Below are 14,925 nucleotides of genomic sequence, written 5' to 3' on the forward strand. Positions count from 1 at the left end.
TTTCAATGCATTTTCGTACATTTTCCAAAGGGAATGTATGTCATACTGAAAACATTAATTCTTGGGAGTTTCTAGAGAATTAATGTACATTAAGCTGAGGACTACTTTAAATATTTACAGGATGCAGTAATCATATTTTAATGTGACTTTTGTTGCAGGATGACTCCCATACAAGTCTGAAATGCTCCAATGTTCATTTAGCAAAAATTTTTAATTCTATAGGATTTTTCCATAATGACAAGAGGAAATAATATTTGGATTCCATGTTTAAACCACCTAATTTTCTTAAGGTAGACCTCTTTCTCTTTGGTATTTATGTGGCAATCTAGTTTCTAAATGTGGATGTATTTGCTGCTAAGTTTTCAAAGGTTGGCTGTAGCCATATGAATACCCAGCTACCAGTCTGCATGTAGCTGCAGAAACTGCACATCCAAACTAAGCGCACAGGAATACGCATGATGCTCCTTTTTTTTTTGCCTCTTAGCATCTTTGAAAAAAATCTGAGCTCATACTTTTTGCTTCATTCCACTTTTGGAAAAAAAAAATAAATATTTTGTTGCTCCAGGTTTAAATCACAGTTCAGGCACGATTGTTTCTGAAGCAAGGGCAGTTTACAAGGAGCTTAACCAAGCACAGCCTAAAGTAGCAATTGCAAAGGAGGAGGTACATTTTTATCAGTATCTGTATGGTTTGTTGTAGGTACATATTAAGCTCATGCAAGGAGAGGGGTGTAACATGACAATTATTTTCATGTTATATTGATAAAAGTCAGACTCGGAGCCATTCCATATTCTACCTTACAAAATGTAAAGTAGCTACTGAGAGTGCAGGGCGCAGCGATGGAAAAGGCCAGCAGGTTAATCTCCAGCTCCCCTCAGTACATGGCTGTGCTCTGTCTGATCTAAGGCTTTGCTTAGTTACCAAACCCCAGAGAAGGGTTTGTCACATCATGGGAAGGTTATCACACTGTCTGCAGTGCTTGTGTACATAACACCCCTGCAAGGAAGCCATCAGCATTTTGCCAAAAGCAGAAACAGTCAAAATGGTGCTAGACTTTGTTACCTTGTCAACGAACAGAAAATGCAGTTTTACTCCAGAGGATTTGCATCCTTGGGCACGAGGTTCTGTTTTTCTCTGTGCCAGGGACCCAGAATAACAAGTGACAAAAATAAAAGACAAGCAGACAAATGGGCAAAAATTATCTGTTATTTCTGAGCATTTCAATACATTATTTCTTTTTCTTACAAGTCTGCCAGCTTGCACCTCTGACTGTGTCTTTGTCTTGCTGTGGGACATGTGATGTGAGTTTGAACACTGCAGTTGTCCAGTGCTGAAAAACAGGCGGATGACTCATCTGAACGCAGGCTGGTTTGGTGGCTTTAGTGTTTGATTGACTTGTTCATATAGAAATGATGGGATATTTAAAAAAAAAAGAAAAAAAACCCCTCACATTTGATGTTCAGATTATTGCTTCTCTTGGAGCGCAGAGCTTTCACCCAGAGATCTCTAGGGCAAAGAAATGTCTTCAGCTGCCTCCGCACCAGCCCTCAGGGGATGAAATCTGTGTGTGGAAAGGAGAGGAGGCCACTGAGCAGATGAATAAATCAGTGTCAAGTACTGAGAAGGAATGGTGTAAAATTAATTCTTTCCCTTGTAAATCTTTTGTTTGGTGCCAGTGATTTTCTTCATTTCCCAGGGCTTTGTACTATTAAGCCTCCATGAAACGTATATATGTAGGAACTGGGATCTTGTTCCTCTCTATCCACCATGAAAACATTTCCAGGGACATAAAGAACTGAAGGTTCCCCCATGATCACGCCACCTGCTTGACTACTGCTGCAGTTCTGTGTCAGTCTATGAAGGACGGCTGAGGAGCCGACAACTGAACTGGCTTTTATCCATATGAATTACACGTGAATCATCACGATTGCTTTGCAAAGGAGGCTTTTGCAACACTGACAGTGCCTAAAGGAAGAACAGAGGTCTCTGCCTAGCTTAAGGGAAGTAACCCAGAGACACTGGTTCTAAAATCATAACTTTTGCACTGGGATAGGCAGGACTTACCTCTTCTATCTGCCCCATAACATCCAGAGATATCACAACCCCCTGGATATCCAGACTGCCCAGGCTGCCCCCTGACACCAGGAAAACCTTGAGGACCAGCATTTCCAGGGTAACCCTTCGGACCTGGTTTTCCCAGCACAACTTCTCCTGGTGGGCCTGAAAAGGAGCAGCACTGTAAGCCATAGTACATCTACTTCAGCTGCTTTAGTGTAATACCTCTTCTATATTTTCTCCATCCTACATGGCAGTTAATTTTCTGAGTATTGTTTCTTCATTTCAGTGGAAAAATAGGACCTGCCAGTTGGAAAACTCTTCTGAATCCCAGTAACTAGAGGGCTAATTCTTGACCGTAAGGGTGCCCATCTTGGCTGAAAATGGACCCTGGTTATGAGAATCCAAAGTCTACCTACCTGTCAATGCAGAAAATCATCTTAATCCCAGGACCCATCCTAGGTCCTTGTTTCTGTGTTTTTACATCTCAACCATAAAAATTTAAATACAGAAGAATATGACCACACTCTCTTGATAGTGCCTGGCTTGTTTTGTCAGGGGCAAACCTCCCACTGATTCCAAGTAATCAGGATGAAGGAGTACACCAAATCCTAACAGGTTACTCAAACCGCCTTGTGTTTCATGAGTGGAATTTTCAGAGTTTCTATCCCTTGAGCATCTGGTCTTGCATGCAAAAAGGCAGCAAAACTAAAACTCCCTAGATGTGTCTTGGGTCCTTAAAACACATCATTGCCTGGGAATGGGTACCAGAGGGAGGAGGCTGCTTGGAGAAATCTCTTACATCTTAGCAGATGGGAACAATCCAGGATGCTGCCAACAATGCTGTGGTAAGAACGTCAGTCTGCCCCACCACAGTGGGGTGTCCTAAGGACCACAGGTGGTCCTAAGGCTGAATGATGCTTTGAATCTGCAGCTGATGAGCTCTGAATGGCCCCACTGGGTCAACACAAAGAGATTGTATTCACTCTACCTGTTCTTCCTCTGGGTCCTTGGATCCCGTCCTCACTGGCTCCGGGCATCCCTTTTTCTCCCTTGGGCCCTGGGGCACCTAATCACAAGTAACAGACAAGTGTCACTTCACTTCATTTTGAATTTCACCCTGAATTAATGCTCCCACCAGGCTCTTCTTAGATGTTGAAGGGAAGTAGAGTCACAGCCCTTGACAACACAGAGAAATATTGATTTTCTTTAATTCTGCCTGGGCACCTACTCTCTTTTCCAAAGTGGCCAGTTGTGCATGACCAACAGGGCTCCGTCCTGCACTGATTTTCAGCCTGATATGTGTGAAAAGGGAGATTTTTCACAGAGAAATTAATAGTGCTGGTGTTAGTGCACTGGCCTGAGGTTCAGGTCACTCCCATGCTCTTCACATGGATCAGAGAAATCACAAAGCTGAACTCTCTCTTCGACCAGGTGCTGGTACTTCAGGCTTGCTGTTTTTTCATGAAACTGCTTGCCAAACCAGTACATCTCAGTGAAACAGGTGCATTTTGACAAAATACCATTTTTCATAGTTTTAAGATGAAAATATTTTGATCAGCTGTGTCCTTAAGACTGTTTTTCAGTGAGGTCTGTCTTCTCCCGTCTCTCTTTTCTCTTAAATGACATTTTGATAAGCTCTGCAGATATCAGCTAAGAGTGAACACTGCCAGGGCAAGGAGTTAAACAGAAGGTCTCTAGTTACTTAGAGGTGTTAGGACACTGCTGAAACCAATGTATTTCATTTTATTTTGACAGACAGTTACTTGAGCCAATGACAAACATCTGCAAATCCAAGCCAAATATATTCCCACCATTCACTCATTCACGTGCACTAACTGATGGCACTTTCTGAGATTACATTGATCTACCACTTTATTCATGTGTGATGGTCTTGGTTTTGGAACCACTGCTCCAGAAACCTACTTCCACTTTCAGTATTACTGCAGTTGCCTCACGCCTTCCTTCAGTGTGTTCCAAGTCTTGTCATTTCTGCCCAGAGGTGATCCATTCCACCATGTGTTCATCCAAATGGCTGTTTCTTTTGCCTTTCTGTAGGAAAAGCCTCCTGCTTTCTAAAATCAAACTGTCCATCCTTCAAAATATACAACCTGGCCTTCCTCTCAGAGCAAAGCTTGCAAAAGGAGTGGGCTGCATCTGTCTTCTCCCTGCTCTTCGAGATATCTAACTTGGGTTACTTTTCCCAGAAGAGAGAAGTCCAAAAGGAATATAGTAATCAGATGAGATAATATCATGGGTTGTCTTTACAGTACTGCCTGAGGCACTAAAATGTTTAGTTAAAGTATCAAAGATATAGTGAAAAATGCTTACAAACGCTTCTGTCCATACCTCTTTCTCCAGGATATCCATCCTTGCCTGGCGGGCCAGGGTTGCCATTTTCTCCTCTTTCTCCGTTGCTCCCAGGGGGACCTGGAGGACCTGGTGGTCCTGGTTCTCCTGGTTTTAACCTTTCTTCCCAGAAAGGAACTGGCTTCCTTGCATGTTCATGAATGAATGAATCAAATTTCAACACGTGAGCTAAGAAGGGAAGACAGAAAATTAATGTTTCCTTGGCTGGGAAATTCAGAGAAGAGACAAAATCAGAGGATGTTGTCTAAAAAGGTACTTAAAACTATCAGATAGTGCTAAAAGGCTGTCAGTCTGAACTGAGAAAGCCAGAAGCTGAAGAGGAAAATGGACAGCTGAGACATCACTTTGCTGCCTGACCCTGGGCAAACCTCTGCTTCTCTTTGTGCATCGCAGCACAGGAGCTTTTACAAAAATGCCTCATGTCAAGAGGAATCGGCACAAATCACCAAAAGAATAATTTATTTCAAATTAGTTTCACGCGTTTCCATTTGAGAAATAAAGGCGTCTTTGCAAAGTGCCAAAGGATTTTCCGAAGAAATATTTCACAGGTCTCTGTGCTAATGCCACCCAATACAACCAATGTAGCACTGAGAGCCTGTGATGGGCGCTTGCTACGCGTGGTGCTCAGCATGGCACAGGGTGGAGGAGCTCCCTGGGCCACTACAGCTTCATGCTGTCTCCCCTGTGGTTTTGTTCACCACTGCTGGAGAGGCATGAACACACTCGGGAGCTGGGCTGGTTATACTCACTCTGAATCATCCGCTCACAAGCCTGGCTAACGAGTTGGTAAATTGTGGCCAAAGACTGTGGTTCCCCCTAAAGTGAAACATTATTTTTATTTAAAAAAAGAAAGAAAGAAATTAAGTATTAATATCTTTAAAAAATAATCGATATCATAATGCATGATAGCATTCTGCCCATTTTTCTTTTGTCAGCTTAAGTTTCAGAGATATTAATTACTGTGAAATGGAGCTTTATTTATTTTCTATCAGAAAGCTCTGAAGCTGTAAAACTGAAATTGGGAAACATCAATAATTGCTTTTCTGCTGCACATCAAAAAGCCCAGACTGAAGCTCAATAATTACCGAAGCTACCAAAAAAGGGAGACTAAATTTCACTCTGAAATTTTGTAAAAAAAGACGCTAAGTCTATAACTCAATGTTCTGTGATATGTAAAACATCTAATATGATCAGATATTACAATGTCCTATCTTTGTCTAAATCTGTTATGAATATTGATTCTTACTGTAGTCTGAATAAATCTTATCTGAGGCGTTCTTTAGAAAGTTTCAGCAAAGTAGGGAAAAGTGATAAAAATGCAAAAAGCTGCTTAAAAATAAACACTGTCTCTATCTGTGAAAATTCATATGTAACACACTGCATATTTCTAAAAACATTTATAAAATATACATCTCTGGCTGAATCACTGTGCAGATTACCCAGACTTAAACAAAAGCTTGGCACAACATCCAAGGGAGGGAAAAAGGAAAGTTCCACTGCAAAAAAAAATGTGTAGAAAAGGAAAAGCTGGTGGAAATGGAAGGAGAATGGTGTTAAAAATTTTAATACTGAAGCATTAACTTAAGACAAAAGCAACCCTTCAAAAGCCAGTCACTCCTGTCTGAAGCCTCATTTACGTAAGTCAATCTCGGCAATGAGACACTCCTAGAGAGACACAGGGTTTCTTTTTAACCAAAAGTCAGGATGAAAAAAAACTTCCTCTCAATAAAATAACCTTCAAAGGCAGTGTAGATCTCCTAACATCAAATGCTCTGTGCTGGGGCATGCCAGAGGATTATTGCAGAGTCCCCTTTGATGCAATACATTACAAAAGAGCAACTCAGTCAAGTCAAGTGGTTTTATTTTTTCCTTCTTAGCAAAGAATGGGTTTTCGGTTGGCATTTCTTCTTCATTACTGCAGTTGATACTAGGGAGCTCCTGACCGCTGCAGGGTTATTTATATCCCACCAGCTTAGCCAGTGCAGGTGAATGGAAAGGCAATAAGCTATAGGTACATTAAGTTATTCAACACTAGGAAGGTTTATATGTGTAAGCACATTACCACATCCACTCTTTTGAGTGTAGGATACAGTGACAGTGTTGCTGCCTAGCACCACAAAAACTCACTTTCTCTCCTCTTTCTCCTTTTGGACCCGGCAGACCCTAGAAGGAAAGGAAAGAAGAATAAAAGTCTAGGGAAAGAAAGAGCAAAAGAAAACAAAAAATCAGTGGGGAGGTGGGTTACATGGACCACAAGGTTTGTTTCCCACACTTTCCTTGTTTCTTTGTTTCTTGACCTCATGACAGTGACTAGAAGAGCTTCAGGCTCATAGGAATATTTTTGTTTCTTTTTAAAGAAAAAGAATAAAGCAGCAGCTGAAGCAGTGGCATAGAGCACCATCAACAGGGATGCAGAAATTCCTCAGATACAATCTTAGAACAGATTTCCCAACATAGCAGGTGAATTTTAACATCTGAGAAGAAATAACTGTGAGGCCTAGAGCTGCAGTTACCCCTACAAGCCCAACACTGGCTACTCCGGCTCAGGACTGACTCTCCTGCTTTATTCTAGAATCTTACACCAGGAATTTGTTTGGATGTTAGATTTTGTGTAGCTTGTATATCTACAGAGAGCAAAGGGAGGTGGGATTTGTTAAATGCTTTATCAACATTTAAGTAGCCTGGGCTTTGCATATCCAGGCATCTCCTTAAGAAGGATAAGTGTGAATTAAACCTATTCTTTAGATTCTAAGGGACAGCTGCTGTGGGAACAGCTTGTTTCCACTCAATTATTTCATGCCTTGGCCTTCTTTGAGACCCAAAAGCAGAAACTTACTGTTGGGCCAACATCACCCGGAGGTCCCTTCTCTCCACTGCTGCCTCGGGAGCCTGTCACTCCTTGGAAACCCTGCAGACATTAATTGCAAGACACAGATAAAAGTCCAGTTACTTCCTAACTTTCTTCTTTTTCTGTTCAAGGCACCAGCAGTCTGAGTTTAGAGGAGTCCAGCAAGGGCACTGTAGCCCTAAGGTTTATGTCAGTACCTTGTCCAGCCACAAGTCCAATGTTAAGAGTATATCATGTATGAGTCACGTCCACGTCATTTCCTATTACTGTCTCAATTATGGACAAGCCAGCAAAGATGAGTTTTGCCAACAAACTGCAACGTGTTTTTTACCCTACAGGCTTTAGACCCTTCATCATATATTCAGATTTAGACATAGCTTAGAGCATAACCCTTTTCTTTAGCCTCGTAATACCATGCTGTTTTTTTCTTTTTCCTTTAAGACCTGTCTTTGCCTCTAATACTTTACAATAGTAACAGCAACTTAGAAAGTGTGAGGTGTCTTCTTCTCTTTGTGAAGTTTCTGTGCCCTTTGGAGCCATAAAGAGAAGAAAAAATACAAGCCAAAACCAACCAGTAGAAATACTTTCTTTTATAATTTTCCAGCTATTACATTTAAGCTCAATAGAGAGTAGCAACTCTTCTGATCAGTGAAAATTAAAGAAGTCTTCAAGGCAGCACCAGAACAGCTTTCAGAGTGTGTTCTGAGGGCTACAGCAATTTCCTTGTATCTAGAAAGCTGAGGTTCAACCCTGCCGGCTCCACATCTTCTCAGAACCAGCAAGTCAAAGTTATGAGCTGAATCCAACCTTAACTCCCCCAAATACCTGACTTCACCACAACTACTTTGGGGTCTAATGCAAAGACAGCAGTGAGCAATCTCCACCTTACATTACTCAGGACTGCCAACTTCCTTATAATTCAGCAGCGAGAATCGGTAACTATCAAGTCCACCACCCATCATCTAAAACCAAATTTTGTTCAGTTTCCCATGTAAAGTGAAGTGTATCTGTTTCACAGAACTTGGAAGGGCTGTGGTGCCTTCAAATGAGCAGTTGGATGTAAATCCTGGATGTAAATCCTGGATGGATGCTATCCTGGGCACGACAGAGTGTAAATGCGCCTATCTACATGTGGCCCTAGCAGCAGATATGAGGAATGGTGTGGGAAAAACCTTTCACACCTGCCTGTGTCCTCCAGCTCCTGCTGATTTCAGTCTAGTAAGCCCATATACCTCAAACTCAGCCAACAGTTGAAAGCCAGTAGCACCAGGAAAGCAAAAATAGCAAAACAAGCATTTCCTTGCTGGGTCAAAATTTCCCCATCACTTGGCAGAAGCAGCCAAAGTTTTTCTTCTTATACTGACAGTGGCAGGGAAAGTAGACATCTGCATAATGAGCCAGGTATTGCCTGTGATACCCCAAGAAGGGGCTTTGCCCTGACACCTCTGGGTGACAGCTAGTCAGCAGAAACCACAAGCCCTTGCTGAGGAAGAGATTTCGATATGCATCACTCACTCTGAGTACTCACCCTTGGTCCAGGAGGTCCTGGAGGCCCAGCTGTGCCTTCTAGTCCCCTCACTCCCTGCAAAGCCAAATACAGTCATTTATTAATGAGAGGATTCAAAGAAACCTAGTAAGCAGTGAGGTGTTGTTTCCATGTGCTGCTTTTAACGGGAGCTTGCTAGGAATTGGTAAAAAAAAAAAAAGGCATCTGCCAAGCAGGCAAGAAGGGTGGCACCTGGTCAAACTTGGCCAAACCTGAGACTTTTTTTTTTCCCAGTCCCTCTGGCTTTGTGAAAAGACTTATGCACTGAGACCATTAGGAGAGCTGGATGTTTCAGGTCTCTGCTGGTACCCTCACAGCAGAATTTTAGGCAACCATGCATGAAAACTCAGAGGTAAGGTATTTTACCTTTGCACCTTGAAGACCATCCCTGCCTGGAGCTCCCTGCACACCAGGAATGCCCTGTAAATCAGAATTGCTGGGTAAAGTTGGCATCTGATTATCATTGCCCTAATTCATCTCGTAACGGGTCATAAGAAAAAGATGGAAGAAGAAACAGAGTTATTCATTAAACAGAGCAGTCACTGTTATCACACCTTTAATTCCATTATGTCTAGCTTCCAGATAGGTCTATCTTTCTTGCACCAACTGACTCAGTTTCCCTTGAGAAGTGATGTCACTTCAAAATGAAAGACAGTTTCTGAGCAGGCCATAGCAACAACTCTATGATTTTTCAATCTTGCTTAAAGTAATTAGTGAGAAAAAGGGGCAAAACTTTGAGACAATTAGAAGGAATGGTGTCTACCATTACCTGCATGCCAGGACTTCCAGTGTCTCCTTTCTCTCCTTTAATTCCTGGTGGTCCCTTGGATTAAAACAGAAGCACGTAGTTAGGCACGCTACAGCATCCTTTCAGGCAAACAGCACCCTGCTGTGCTGCATGCACGTCCCAGGTTGCTCCTGCTCTCTGTGGTGCTACAGCACGTGCATCACATGTGCATGTGGTCACAGCATGTGCACGGGGATTCTGCCATTCCAGACACGCAGGCAGCAGCCTCCACCTCTACTCCTTGCCAAGAAATTATGATCATAGCAAAGAAAAATGCCTCAATACTCCACTGGGCTGTTTTTTTTAAAGGCATGTTAGGGAGAGTCTGGACAAAAGCAGTCTTTTGCCAGAATGACTAAGTGCAGGGCCTTGTCAGCATGAAAAAAAATTATCATCATCTCTCTCTAGTGCAGCTGTCCAGATGTCAGTAAGGATGATGTAAATACATAGATCACGTTTTGGGGGGCTTCATTTCTGAGGCATGTTCTAATTGCAAAGAGCAAGTGACAAAAAAAAGGCAGTGGAAGAGATGACATACCACAGGCCCCTGAACCGTGATTCCTTGGGAACCTGGAGAGCCTTGTTGGCCACTGGGACCCTCTGGCCCTACTTGTCCAGGTGGGCCTGGTTCACCCTAAAGCCAAAGACATGAAATCAAACATATGGAAAGAAAACAATTAAAGCCTGCTCTCCACATGGACTGTACTGCATGACCTGCGTCAGCATGAACTGTCTACAGGGTTCAGGATGGAGTCAGCACAGTGAGGGGATCTCTAGTAACCTCAGCTGCCTTTGCCTTTCAGGTCCAGGGTTTTGGTGCATCTTTCATGGGAGAAGACAGCAAAGCTGCAGATGGTGCTTTGCAAAGCATGATTCGCCTTCTCAAGCAGTGGGTCATTCTTGTTATTCAAGGTGACCAGAGAGCAAAGGGAAATGTTCCTTAACCTGTGGCCAATATCTGCATCCGTTCTCATTCATTTTCCAAAATCTTTCCCCTGTAACCATGCTGTTTTCCCAGATGTTATCCCAAAGAAGGGGACCAATGGGCTGGCCTGGCTCTGCCCTGTGTTGGTCAGTGGAGCAGTGAACACTTGCACCAGGGCTTGCTCCAGTCCCCAGGGTCTGAGGATTCAGACCCAGCCATTCCTTATGCTCACCTCAGGGCTGCTCCCGAAGGCTTTGTGTGGCTCTTGCTCTGCCTTGCTCCTCACGCTGCTCTGCCCCAGAGCAGTACCAATCTGTCTGGTTTGGAAGCCTGGCAGCCAGAAGCAGCACAGCACAGAGACTAACCATTTTCCAGCATGGCTGCTTTCAGAGAACACTGCTGACCACGTACACTGCACTAATTCGGTGCAATCAGGCTCATCATCTCAATTTCCAAAGCCCAATTAAACATTAATTAGTTATAAGTGATCCCATCCTCCTCGATGAGTTAGTCTTTAAGGCTTTATTTGGGCTCTGCTTGGTGCAGTGAGACAGTCCCCAGTCTAACAAGTCCAGCTCAGACCAGGGATGAACATGTCCAGCTGTACTGAGGAGTCCGCACTCTTGCATCCTGCCTCCGACACAGCCTGAAGCAGACATGGCCAGCAGTAGAGATGAGTATTAGGACTCACCTTGGGCCCTGGCTCTCCCTGCTCCCCTTGTGGTCCTCTTCTCCCAGGGCTGCCCTGCCAGTAGGACACAAAGCTGCTGTTATCAATATCATAATCTTTACTGCAGTGTAACCAGGAGCCTAGAGGACAGAAGTTGATGCACTTTGCTGTGCACAGCAAAAGATGTTTCCTGCCCCAGAGAGCTTGCAGCAAATGGAGGCAGATAGAAAATTAATCAAGTAATCCTGCAAATAGAAAAAAGGGGAGAAGAGAGGACAGCACAGCCCCTCTGTGACAGGCAGTGGGTACAACGTGCTCACCACCAGCAGGAAGAGATGAACTTTCAACCTGTTCAACCTCCTCCCTTCAGCTCCCCTCACAAATCCGTGCTGAGACAATGAATGGAGAAGTGGTGACACATGAACATGGGAACACACTGGAGAAGAAAAAGAAGAGGTGCTCCTGTCTACAACCCTTTGGGACTCTATTGGTTTTTATAGTATCCTGAGAGAAAAGACACATGCTGAGATCAGGGAGAGCAACCAGCTCTGGGGAGACATGGCTTAGCTCTGCATCTGCACGGCTGCTGGATGAAGAACAGAAACCACTCTTCTGGCATGAACCAATATCACATGAACTTTTGACATCTTTATCTAAAAAATATAAAGTTTCTATTCTTGACTCTTAAAAAACCCAATGGATATGGATTAAGAAGTACAGGCAGGTAGCTTTGGGAAAGGTGCTTTCAGAAGCTCATTTCAGAAGTCAGCTGGACCTGGTCAAAAATACTCATTAAGGACAGTGACAAATACAAAGCGGGACACATTCTTGCTAACTAGAGTTTTAAAAATAGCAACGAGTGCTCTTGTAACTGCAGCAAATTACCAAGGGTTTAGTGGTGCGAGGATAAGGTCGTGTGTCAAATATGTATTTTCTCTAATGCTTGAAAGAGTCTTGCTCTTTAGAGGGTGGTACTGCAGAGATGTTTAAACCACAGGGCAATGCAAGCTGGTAATTATGCACTTAGGATACTGAAGCAAACTGTGATAGTGGAGTGTGCCGTGTAATTAAACTTCCACCAGAATGAGCACATAATTGCTCTGCAAAGAGGCGCTGTTCTTTGCAAAGCATGGAACTGAATTCAGTTAAACCACAGTAATGCAAGGGGTGATCTGAAACCTTTTCACTTAAGCAAGGAGGCCAGTTGTTTTTTAACAGTTATTTTCCAGGAGCAAAGCACCTGGAGTGGTTGAAATGGGGTGCCTGGACAGGATGAAAGATTTCAGCTGCCTAGTGCAAAGAAAATGTTTTTCCCAAAGCTTCCAAAATGAAAACTTTCTGATAGCTGCTTCCTAGTGTTAACTGGAATGTTTCCTCCTGCAATTTAAGCCCATGGTGACTCTCCTGCATCCATAATGGATAGGGCAAAATATTGCATTTGCCCTTTATCCCTGACCATGTTACATACTTAATGACTCAGCCTTGCCCTGGCACAAGATGGACTTCAAAGCCCCCTGAGATAGGACGAGCAGAAACAGCTTCAGGTTGCACCAGGGGAGGTTTTGGTTGGACATTATGAACAATTTCTTCACTGGAAGGGTTGTCAAGCATTGGAACAGGCTGCCCAGGGAACTGGCAGCGTCACCTTCCCTGGAGGTATTTAGAAGTGTAGACCTGGCATTTAGGAACATGGCTTAGTGGTAGACTTGGCAGTGTTAACAGGTGGACTTGAAGATCTTAAGTCTTTTCCAACCTAAATGAATCTATGATTCTCAAACCTCGTGAAGCCCCAGAAGTGTTATCCTCACATCTGGCATGCCTGAACAACACAAAGCAACACCAGTGCAAGGAACATGTAGAAAAGTGAACTTACCGGGGGACCTGGAGGTCCTGGCAAGCCCGGGCGGCCAGAAGTACAAGAGCAGGCAGGAGCTAACGTAGGGCAGGTCTCCTCATCCCTCTGAAATGAGAGCAAGCCAAAGTGGCATGACCAGCTGCATAGCAAGAGCAGGATGGATCACAGGTAACGCTTTCTTTTTTCCAAAATTCAGTTGGAGAAAAGCAGAAGTTTACTCTGCCAAGAGATTTTTTGCAAACTTGTGGGTTTTTTTCCCATCAAATAACAAGTTTAGACAAAAAATTATGAACTAGCCCTGCCTGAAATTTGCATAACACATACTGGAAGATGTGTTTTTCTCCTTGTTAAGTATTTATACACCCTACAAAGCAACTCTCTGTGTTGGAAGAAAAACTTTAAAGGAAGAGCAGGGGGATGCTGTGACTCAGGGCTGAGATGGCAGCAAAGCTGTAGGACTGTCAGGGCTGCTGTCACAGATGAGCTCATACAGGAGGGATATACACTACACCAGGATTTTGAGTTTCCTTTCCTTTTGTACCAAACACAGTTTTGTTCACTTCAAGAAACACACATGTTATTCCAAAGAGAAGAGGAAAAATAAATTGTTTCCTTTTTGGGTCTACCAAAACAATTTGCAGTGTCACTTCAGTGCCATGGACTTGTTTCATCATCCCCGGCTTCATGTCAATTAGCAGAGTGGTCCTTCTTGTCTTACCAGTGCTGGGAGATCACAACATCTGTCTTCCTCTGCCCTTACGCTGCTGCACACGATCTGCAAAGACTGCAGCTGGAACTGCAGAAAAAAGAGAGTTTGACAAAAAAGCGGCATTGGCACACACAGTCCATCACCAACTGTCATGACATTCAAGTGCTAAAAATAACAGGACTCCTCCATATGGTCCATATATAATTGAGCCCCAAAAAGCCACATGAAAAGTACCCCCGGCCACTGAGTGTTTAACAAGCCCTCTGGTCTCTGTGTCCTACTAAGCAAGTCAACAAGCAGCTTCTCACCGCAGAAGCCAAGTGTCTAATTTACTCACAGTCCTGCAACAACAGGCAGCTTCTCAAGTAATTGGGCTTCAGCATCACCAAAATGTGAAAGCAAACTGCTTTGCTTCCCTTAGGGGCATGGAGATAAGAGTAAGTGTGGCAAGCAGCATTTCCCAGGACAGATGTGATGCCCTCCCAAGAAACCCCAACCACAACCTTCACAACAGACCCACCTTCCCCTTCTGTTTATCAAAAGAGCACACACTGCACAAAGCTAAACCCAAATAAAGAGGCAGAGGGTTTTTTTCTTTCCTTGACGCCATTTCTCATCTTTTTTTCTTCCATTCCATGCATTTAACAATGAGCAGGCTGTACAGCCCAGGGAGTGTGGCATGCAGCATACGGATATAAATGAGCCCCATAGATCAAGCGGCATTTAAAGATATCTTAAATTAAATAAGGGTCCACGATAACCAGTAGTGAGACACTCAGTCTTCTCAAGGGCAGCAGAGCTATGGAAGACTTGAAGCTTTGCTGGGCTTGAAAGACAATGGGTGTAGGGACAGCACGAAGCTGTTCATTACTGAGCTGGATCTGTCTAGCTAAGCGGCTACTAGGGAGAATCTGGAAGAGACAAGGAGAGCAAGGATTCCTGCCTTGTTGGATTAAATTGCCACAGAATTTATTTAGGAAATAAGTAAATACAGCTTGAATGCCACTGTCCCCTGGTTTGTTATACAGCTGACCCTGTACCTTACAGGCAATTCCAATGTCCACTGGTATATCCCTGACCTCTGCTCCTCTCTTTGCTCTTAGGGAGGCATATGGGACAAACTGATTTTACTGCACTGCTTTGAGGCACGGGAAGTTGTA

The 14,925-nt window shown here is 43.5% G+C and overlaps 1 protein-coding gene across 3 annotated transcripts in view; it reads right to left on the bottom strand.

Annotated features, from left to right (window-relative positions):
- Positions 1-1,186: 1,186 nt before the first annotated feature.
- Positions 1,187-14,925, bottom strand: part of COL20A1 (collagen type XX alpha 1 chain) — a 52,167-nt gene continuing 38,428 nt past the window's right edge. For all 3 annotated transcript variants that reach the window (XM_075109192.1, XM_075109190.1, XM_075109191.1), the window contains 14 exons: positions 13,775-13,852; positions 13,075-13,161; positions 11,223-11,276; positions 10,145-10,240; positions 9,589-9,642; positions 9,186-9,239; positions 8,802-8,855; positions 7,262-7,333; positions 6,553-6,588; positions 5,175-5,241; positions 4,405-4,593; positions 3,047-3,124; positions 2,065-2,220; positions 1,187-1,561 (listed from right to left, as the gene is read on the bottom strand). In XM_075109192.1, the coding sequence (XP_074965293.1) occupies positions 1,548-1,561; positions 2,065-2,220; positions 3,047-3,124; positions 4,405-4,593; positions 5,175-5,241; positions 6,553-6,588; positions 7,262-7,333; positions 8,802-8,855; positions 9,186-9,239; positions 9,589-9,642; positions 10,145-10,240; positions 11,223-11,276; positions 13,075-13,161; positions 13,775-13,852 (1,089 nt within the window). In that variant the 3' untranslated portion in view covers positions 1,187-1,547. The remainder of the gene's footprint in view (positions 1,562-2,064; positions 2,221-3,046; positions 3,125-4,404; positions 4,594-5,174; positions 5,242-6,552; positions 6,589-7,261; positions 7,334-8,801; positions 8,856-9,185; positions 9,240-9,588; positions 9,643-10,144; positions 10,241-11,222; positions 11,277-13,074; positions 13,162-13,774; positions 13,853-14,925) is intronic.

Source organism: Phalacrocorax aristotelis, chromosome 13 (genome assembly GCF_949628215.1).
Source record: "Phalacrocorax aristotelis chromosome 13, bGulAri2.1, whole genome shotgun sequence".
NCBI lineage: Eukaryota > Metazoa > Chordata > Aves > Suliformes > Phalacrocoracidae > Phalacrocorax > Phalacrocorax aristotelis.